Here is a 9,719-nt window from a genome sequence, read left to right on the forward strand (position 1 = left end):
AGTCTCCAACTTCAATATAAGCTGTTCAGAGTAACGATGGTGTTTTGTCCAGATAAACATAATTTTCACTTGAGTTTTAAATAGCATTGTTACTTTGATGAGCGTTGGCTTTAGCATCCCTTTTTGTCCAAACAACAGTCAAAATAGTAATTAAAAAGCCATGCAGTGAAGTCTCACTTTTCTCCACATATTTGGTTTGGTTTGAGGGCTGAATTGCTCTGTAGTGATGACAAAACAATCCGACACCATCTGTCACACCATTTCAACTCTACAAGACCAACTACTAAGGAAGCTAACTACAGTTAGGTTTCTCCAAAAACATATTTGACCCTAAAAAGTCACCTTAAGCTATTCCTAGGTATGTGGAAGATCAATTGGCCCGGATTTCCTTAATTTTGGTGTTTCGATGGTCAGCCAATACTTACATGTGAAACCGATCTTATCTGCTGATCTTGCCAACTTAGTGCTTTTGTCGTGATATTTATCACAATACATAAAGAAAATACACATAGTCCTCAGGAATAAGCATGCTGGAAGAATGCTTGGAAAGAGCCATTTTTAATCTACAGATATATGTGAATGTTTTATACTTAAAGAGGACACAAAAATAAAGACTGAAGCTAAAAGAAAACATTTTATTAAAAGGTAAACTTTATGCTCACAAACAACACCTTGGGAAGTCTGGCAATTTACTCCCTGCTTGAATTATCTTTTGTAGCCAAGGCATGTTTTGTCCTCTTCCAACTGGGTTGAATTGGTTCTTCCATTAAATCCAAGATTTCAACAAATTTATAACCCTGGAAATAAAAGTATTTCCAACAGAGAGATTGTGCATACCCACTTTTCCCTCACCGTGGTTCTGTGTAGAAAACGTGCCACATGCTTTCCATACTTTCATCTTTTGGAATTTTATGGCACCTATTTATGACATTATCTGTCCTTCAGTCTTTTAGATAGAGGATTGTGTAAAATAATTTTGAAACTCCAGCTAATCATCTTTATACCACACTTATGTAGATTTGGAAAATGACAATCATATTCCATACTTTTCATGATTGCATAGGACCGCTGTGATAAGCTCCTGTAATGACCAACCTTATCTGTGGCAGCAGACCCACAGAAAGCCTCGTAGTCAATCAGTTGCGTCACACTGGGGCTTTCTCCACACACCGCGCAGTCAGCCTGCTTGGGCCGCAGCCTGATGGGCCTGAATCTGAAACCCTGAGCGTCAAACATCAGCAGCTGCTGACCGCAGGAAGCTGGCACACCCAGTCAAGGGAAAGGTTACTTTTTGAAAAAGATTCAGAGAATTGCCTAACACGTCTCCCACTGGTGTTGTAAGAGCGTGGCAACATTCAGGGAGTATTGGTGGGAAAAAAGCGCAACACTTTCCTGAATGACGCATCATAGCCAGGTGTCAGCGTGCGGCTGACAATGCAACACAAAGGGCAGGATAGAGCAAGCCTATTCTCTCCTGCGAGTCGGGATAAATCCCTGCAGTTTAACAAGACAATGGCAAACAAATGGAAAGCAGAGCTCAGAAAATGTAGACATAATATTTCTGTTTTTGTTTGCTTATCAGACAAGCACAAGGCATTATTACAATGGAATCTTTCTGAGAATTTTATTGTTGGCATATCCCAATGACACGGCAAAATACTTTGAAACAAAGAAACAAAAAGGCAAAAGAGGGTTCTGCAAGTGAAGTGGGACAAGGGAGTGGAAAGATAAAGGATACAACCCTGCCCAGAGGCAATTTTGAGGACCTCTAAGGCTTGGAAGCAGCCCATTATACCTGGAACTGGAATAAATAATAATAATAATAAATAAAAAAAAGTTCAAATAAGAGTTATTTACATTCACAAACTTAATGGCTTCAGATAAAAGTAAGAAAGTGAGACGGGGAGAAGTGGGGAGGGAAACTCACCTACTCCTAACACCCCTCCATCTGAACAGTTGGTTACCGTCTCTGGAGGTGGGGGAAGTGGATATAAACATCTGTAGCAGGGGCCTCCGCAGTAGTTATACACAGTCAACTGCTTACACACCCACACACACACACACACACACACAATTAATGCAGTAGATCTCATTAAGCTGGGCGCATTGAGGGGGAACAAGAATATCCCCACAGCCTACCTGTCCCTCCATTCGCAAAGCACTCGCCGACACCAAAGGTTTGCCGCTGAGCACGCAGGCGTCATTTACCAGATAACGTGTGGGAACGTTATCTGAACAGTCAGCTACAATGTCATACATGAGGCATGAGGAGTCAAGGTATCATCCAAAATCACTTAAGTTTTATTAGGATAGCAAAATAGTTTTTGTGCAACACAACTAATCATAAACTTGTTTAAGACTTTACAGATGAGTTGGATTATATTTCTCATCCCAGGGTTACACACGGCCCTCAAGGCCACATATGCAATTAATTTTAAGGGTCTTCATGATTTAGTTCAACCTTTATTATACACTGTGTATCCAAAAAAGTTGGCAGCTGGATTTAACCAAGCAAACAGATAAGAGCCTCACATTGATTAATTACTGCCTAGATTATGATGTCATAGTTATTTAAGCCTGACTGATGCAGTGTGTAGTTTCTCATTTCTTAAACAACCTTGTCAGAAGACACATCCTGTGGTCGTTTATCTGTCAAATAAAAACATCTACGGAGATTGTGGAAGCTACCCAAATTGATTTAAGAGCTGTACAATGCATTATTAAAACTTTCAGTATAAAGGGCGACCATCAAAGTTGAGCGAAAAATGTGGTTGGATCTTTGTTTTTTTTGTTTTATTTTTTGAAAGAATGTAATTGCTAATCACTTAAACCTTTGGTGAAACGCAGTTATGTTCAAAGGGTGAACGTAACAGCAGCTCCACAAAGGAATTCGAGGATTGGGACTGAACAGCAGCATAGCCTTACAAAAACCTCTGATTAGGGTGATTAATGGCAAAAAAATGTTGCAACATGCAACGTCTGCTGAGTGCAGATTTGCACTGTTCCAAAGAGGTGGGTTCATCAGGGTAAGAAAAGTGGTACATGAAGTGATGCACCAATCATCCCTAGTGGCGAGGCAGCTGAGTACCTGCATATATTGAATGCCCAGGTTATTCCGTCTGTGGATTTTTATTACAATATTAAAATGTCTAAATGTAGGCCTCTGAAGTCACACAAACTTCAACCTTGATGAAAATTTATACAACTTCTTTAAAACCAGATTAACTCTACTACTAGTTTGGGCAAGAGGGAGTGGTCGAGTGATTTGACATAATTATGGTAGAAGCTTGACATATGCAAAGAGACAAAACCAAATATTGGCAGAAGTGTCTGAATATGCCTGGGTCTGTATGAACAATTTGGATCCATACATTGTCTATTCTATTTGTCCTCACTCATCTCCAAAGGACATTGAGCAGATCGATACGCAGAGATAAATTAGACAAACAGTACAAACAACAGTGCAGAGACACGCTCATATCCAAGGACAATTTAGAGCAACAGTCATATTTTTGGACTGCAGGAGGAAGTCAGAGTTCCCAGAGAGGACCCGGACATACATGGCGAGAACATGCAAATTCCATGCAGTTAGACCCCAAGCCAGGATTAGAACCCGGGAAATTCTTTTTGGAAAGCAAAAACGCAACCGACTTTTGCAGCCAGTAGTGCAGCCCCAGTTTGGACCCAAAATGCAGAAAATACACAATACATTTAAAACTTGTGCATTCCTGTTGTTGCTTGATATAACTCACTGAAGTATGTTGTATAATCATTCCAGCCTGGAAAAAAGAGCGACTCAGATACGGCATGAAAGACCTAAAATTATTACAACATTCTTGACAGGAACTGCAAGTAGGATTTATACTGACAGCATCTTAGCTTTTGACAGGTAACAGATGTAGCCTGAGGATACTGTTGAATGAGCTGCAAGGCGTTCTCTGGCGAGAGCTGCAGATGGTAGGGAATACACTCCACGGTAGAGTTCAGCCTGTAGAGACACATCCAGACAAAACATTTTAGGGTTCTCATCTTTCTTACAGAAATTGGAAATATATTTTAAGCAACACACATATCCCTCAGCTTAGTTAAAGTTCAAGAACAAATCCATGCTGGGAGTTTAGCTTAAATCACTACTGAATCGACAGAACAGCAAAAAGCAAACACATCAAAAACATGTTTGTGCTTCTTAATTTAATAAGTAAGATAGCGGATAAACTTTGAAACAAAAACTATACTCCAATATATTCCATCTATCTAACTTTTATAAGATGCAGGGCATAAATGTAGAAGTAGCTTTAATGAGTGCACAGGCTAATGTCGCCCTCATGTGGCTGAGTTGATGTGACATCCGCGAAGCCCACAGTAAGCCCACTGTTGGGCTAGAAAGGCCCACAAACAAGCTTCTGAAATAACATGTTTACAAAATATTTGTGGAGTGAGGAGAAAAGCAGGGCTGGATATAACTTGTGGCGAGACTCTAAAGCGCCAGCGTACTTTGCACAGAAACCAGAGGGTGAAAAATGACACAAACAGATACAAATTACTACATTTTCTTAGCATTTACCAGCCATAATACATGAACATCGATTTAACACAGAAAAACTTGAAAAAACTTATAGTCATTCAAGTCTTACCTTTTAACTGCCCTAGCAGCAGACAGAGCCTTAGCCTGGCCCTGATTCTCCTCTCCATGAAGAACCTGCCTGTGGAGGTTGCTGAGCTCCACCTCATCATAGTCCAGCAGACCAAGACGCCCTGCGAGGGACAGTTTGTCATTACCGTCCGTATTGTGTTACAAACTAACTTACAGCCACGATATCAACATCTTTTAAACTTATTGTCGACCCAAGATGCAATACTTTCCCAACTGCTACTGTAGCGCCATCATAATCTGCATTGATCTACCCACCAACACCTGCTGCTGCTAGGTACTGGGCGAGTGGGCAGCCTAGTCCTCCACAGCCCACAATCAGCACCGATGCTCCGGATAAGTTCAGCTGGCCTGAAAAGAATACAGAATCTCTCAGCTCGAATAATCCTATCAAAAACTTTATGTGTCAGAACCTTCCTGTTGTTTGCATGGGTACCTTTTACACCAAGCTCGGGCAGGAGAAGCTGTCTGCTGTAGCGCATGATGTCCTCATTGCTGAGTGCTGGTTTGGCTGTTAGGGGACTGAGCGGTGTCACTTTGTCCTGCAGCTCCAGCACTGAGGCGTGACTCTATTAGCGCACAAGCAGGGTTTTATAATATGGTACTCACTGTCATGTTCTACTATAGGAAGGCCTTCATATCCATCCCAAGGCAACTTGTTGAACATTATAAATGTATTTTACTAGAGCAATGGATGAAATCATCTTCTGGTGTGTTCATTTGTACTTTAAGTAACTTTTGCACAAGAATTGATCAATGAAATTAGCAGATTAACTATTGGCGAAGATAAAAAAAAAAACAAAAAAAAAAAATTTAGGAAGCCGGAGTACCCGGAGAGAACTCACGCATGCACAGGAAGAACATGCAAAATCCATGCAGAAATACTCCAGCCCAGATTCCAAATATATAACTGTAATTGTGACTTTGCATTAACAGCAACTTCAAAGCTAACTTTTATTGAGTTCCATGGGTTCAATCTTTAGATTAGATAATGGCCTGCAAGGGTTCAAGTTACTACTTTATTGCAACTCGGCATAAAAACCTCTAATATCCATGGAAGAAATGTTGGTATCTTCTGAAAGATGCATTGAAATATATTAGGCATAATGCAGAGTAAATCAACATCAACAGTAAAAAAAAAAAAAAGTAGATGCATTGTTTAAGCTTATTGATCTTTTAATTGTCAGAATGTGGCAAAAGAAATGCACAGTGGGGAAAATTTCTACTACTTAACACTGTATTAGCCGGCATATGCAGGGTTGCAGTCAATCCAAAAGCGCTACTTATTTTCCTTGATGCAGATTGGCATTTTTTCCCAATACTGAAATACACTTGAAAAAGTGTACTCTTCCCATTATGTATTGATTTGTATTCCATGTCCTTTTGGTATGTTTTGTTTTTTTGTTTTTCAATCTTTGATTCTTTGTCTTTTAGTTTTTATACTTCCTGTAACATCAATTGCCCATTGGGGATACGAATAAATCTGAATCTAAAGAAATTTTAACTTAGACTGCGTCCTTCAAACGTGACGAATGAATCTGGTTGTAGTTTTTGGTAACTTAAAGTAAAAAAGTCCAAGTCCTGCTGTCAGTTTTAAAATGACTGAAGATGTTGCTTGTAAAAAAAGAAAGAAAAGAAAAATCAAAATCTTCTGAAGGCATGCAATAGATTATGCTAAAATTATACTATGTTAAAACAACACATTGATGCCAATCGATTATAAAAGCTTTTCACCATAATCTTATTTTTTTTTTCTAATACTTCAATACCTTTTCAAGCTGAGCCAGTTTATTCTTGAGATCAACGATCTCTTTTTCTTTCTCCTCAAGCCGCGCCTTCAAACTGCACACTTCCTGGGCCATTTCTTCAGATAAGCATTAAAAAAGCACGTCTGGTTACAATCTAAAACCACGTCGAGTTGTCTGCTAAATGAACGGACTGTCAACAGAGGTTGGCATATGAGGAGCACGATGAAAACTTCCGGGTTTGACCACGTGGAAATGAGACCACGTGGTGAGTGACGTAAATATTTTGGCTTTTTTTTCTTACCTTTCTATTTGTCCTTTCTTTCTTTCTTTCTTTCTTTCTTTCTTTCTTTCTTTCTTTCTTTCTTTCTTTCTTTCTTTCTTTCTTTCAATTTTTTTTATAAAATGCTATTTTAAAATTGATATATATATTTTAAAAAAAGCCGTAATAGTTTGGTACAGAAATAAAAAAATAAGCAAAAATAACGTTTAAAAAAAAAGAAATCTAAGATCCACAGGCATTACTGAAATATCTATTTTGGTATTTTATTTCATACTTTAAGTTTCAAAACCGTATTAAAGGCTCTTTGTGTTGCCCCCGGATGCAATGTTTGTGTGTGAGTGCGGACCTCGGTGACGCGCCGTGAAGCTGGGAGCCTTGGGCACTCCCCGCCTGCCTTTCACATGATCTGAAAGCTCCCTCTGAGATAGAGACAGGAAGGTGGAAAGGAGCGACAACATCGATGGCTGAGCGAAGCCAAAGGATTTCCATAATGCGTTCATTTTATGCTGCATTAATCGGGCTGACATTCATCCTTCACACCCATGGAGTCCCTTGGACAGAGGAAAAGGTAAATCAATTAAAGATGATTAATTCACGTATGCTGTCTAAGGTTACACGGCGGCTGTCTGGGGAAATCTCTTAGTTTTTTTACACGATCGGAAATGAGTTTCACAATCTAAATCTTGTTTTAATTAGTCTGATTCTCTTATTATTTGATTCCTTTCCACTTAAAAGTCTCTGTGCTCTGTAGGAAAACATCTTTACGTCTGTGTTTATTATGTTTTGCTGTGGCCACGTTTAAAATCACTGCAGTTTATCTGCACTTTAGGTGCTATTATTTCCAATCACATTACCAAGAGCTAGTGTCAGGATTTAATGATAAATCTGATGCTGCTTCGTCAGCATCAGATTTATGCTGATGCTGACCATGTTCATGTTCACAGATTGTGAACATGAACATGGTGTTCATGTTCACAATCTGTGTTCATCTCTTCTCCCCTTTAACTAGTTGCTATGGCAGCACAGTCATCCTCTTTGATCCCCCAAGTGGTCTTTGAATATATAGACCTTAAATAGACCCTACTTTTTAACCCTCTCTGATCTCACTGGTCTCCAGACTTGTATGCAGCCACAGTGGCCACGTAATTACATCTTATGTGCCACTGTGTTGCAATTACAGGATGGATGTCTGAGTCAGCCAGAGTGCGTCCAAATAAAGCTCCAAACAGGTTCTGCAGGTCATTGTTTTTGCGGAAGAAAATGTGCCCGAATGCCATTGTCACCAAGAAATGATTGAATGCTCATTTGATTTACACAAAGAGCATTTACTCTAAAATCTTGAGCAAATCTTGAAGAAGTGGATAGTCTGCTTATATTACAGTTTTTTTGCTATCAAAAAAAATCACAGGCAAATCACAGGCTTGTTTTTCAGGCTGTGTTGACATTGTTTAACACACTATTTGTAATATGTTATCACTTTTTAATTCTAAGTCAAATTGCATTTGAGTGTGCTATTTTTGATAAGTGTCATTTTGCCTTTACTAAATAATATATTGTTAAAATTGTTTTTATATATATTTGCATACCTATATCTTTGTGTGAACATTAGCCTTGATTGCCTGTCACTTTGCTGTTGCTGCTACACCTAAATTTTCATTGTGGGACAATAATGAATATTTTTACTCTATTCTGAATTGTTTACTTATGCATGGTCAATTTAATACCACTGAATTAACTGTGTTTTTGTAAATAAAAATAACATAGGAATCTAAAATGCTCAGAAGTTTTGAAGTACAGTTTTAGGTTGTGTTTCTAAAGATTTTCTAACCTAAAAAAACATCTTTAATATAGGGAAGATATAAGTATATTTGTAGAGTCAGTGGATTGGGGAGCATGGCCTCAGCTGCCCACTGACAGCTTTTCAGTTCCTACGTCAAGTGGTGGTTTGTTTCCAGGACAACCATGGTTCTCAGGTGAACTTTGGGACCAAAGAGGCATAGGACTGAAGGATCAATATGTTTATTTTTTTCTGTAAAATAAAATAGTAAAAACAATGTAAAGACGGCTGCGGTAACTCCACTGAATTCTTATAAACAGGAAAGCATCAATATTTTTCAATATGCCTGTTCTCTGGATTTATCCTTTACTAAATAAAGCTTTGTGTGTATGTGTATGTTCGAAGCCAATAATAATCAATATCTCTTAACATAGTTGTAACTTGCTCCATGAGAGGTTTTCAACCGGTCATTGAGAAAACAATGAGTTTGACAATGTGTATAATACAGTGAAATGTAGTTTTGCCATGCTTTATCGTGTTTATGCAAGGTTTGAAACGGACCTTGAAGCACAGAGACTGAATGTGGAAAACAGTAGAACAGTAGAAGTATAAAGTAAGAAACAAGATGAATTTATGGTATACAGGGAAACAGGGAGTAACCAGGGCAACAGCTGTAGAAGACAGATCATGTTGTGGAAGGGACCAGTAATATGTAAACATTAAAACCAGAGAGCTGTGTATACACTGAGGAAGAGGGGAGAAACCATCAGATGCAGGTGAGGAAATCAGATGATGGGGGCGGGGAACTGAGGAAGGGAACAAACTGACAGGGTCAGGGAAGCTGAATAATAAATACAGAGGAGCTAATTGGTTAAATATTCATATTCGTATTAGAGAGGAATATTGACAAAATGGAAAAATATATCTAAAAAATTGAAAAGTACTAACTCAACAAAATTAAGTAAACATATACCGTTTTTAGAAATAATTTAGCTTAGCCTAGTTAAATCAACTATGTAAATTAATCAGTACAATTCCAAATACTCACAATATCCACCCACCCATCCATCCATCCATCCATCCATCCATACATACACACATACATACATACATACATACATACATACATACATACATACATACATGCATGCATGCATGCATACATACATGCATGCATGCATGCATGAATGCATGCATGTCTCACAACAGCAGTTGCTGTTTTGAGACACAGGGATCAGCAGTTGTGTGGCCGATGTGTCATTC

The 9,719-nt window shown here is 38.6% G+C and overlaps 2 protein-coding genes across 2 annotated transcripts in view; one reads left to right on the forward strand and one right to left on the reverse strand.

Annotated features, from left to right (window-relative positions):
- Positions 1 to 846: 846 nt before the first annotated feature.
- On the reverse strand, positions 847 to 6,650 carry LOC106962111 (adenylyltransferase and sulfurtransferase MOCS3-like). Its single transcript, XM_015056295.1, has 9 exons — positions 6,421 to 6,650; positions 5,088 to 5,220; positions 4,910 to 5,002; positions 4,635 to 4,755; positions 3,914 to 3,988; positions 2,140 to 2,257; positions 1,928 to 2,036; positions 1,739 to 1,801; positions 847 to 1,259 (listed from the first exon to the last, which is right to left on the reverse strand). The coding sequence occupies exons 1-9, from the start codon at positions 6,511 to 6,513 to the stop codon at positions 931 to 933; spliced, it is 1,134 nt and encodes a 377-aa protein (XP_014911781.1). The 5' UTR covers positions 6,514 to 6,650; the 3' UTR covers positions 847 to 930.
- A 381-nt stretch (positions 6,651 to 7,031) lies between these two features.
- Positions 7,032 to 9,719, forward strand: part of qpct (glutaminyl-peptide cyclotransferase) — a 13,228-nt gene continuing 10,540 nt past the window's right edge. The window contains exon 1 of the mRNA XM_015056311.1: positions 7,032 to 7,247. Coding sequence (XP_014911797.1) covers positions 7,140 to 7,247 — 108 coding nt within the window. The 5' untranslated portion in view covers positions 7,032 to 7,139. The remainder of the gene's footprint in view (positions 7,248 to 9,719) is intronic.

The sequence above is a fragment of the Poecilia latipinna genome, unplaced genomic scaffold (genome assembly GCF_001443285.1).
Source record: "Poecilia latipinna isolate Pla-1442-1.1 unplaced genomic scaffold, P_latipinna-1.0 Scaffold1373, whole genome shotgun sequence".
In the NCBI taxonomy this organism is placed as follows: Eukaryota; Metazoa; Chordata; class Actinopteri; order Cyprinodontiformes; family Poeciliidae; genus Poecilia; species Poecilia latipinna.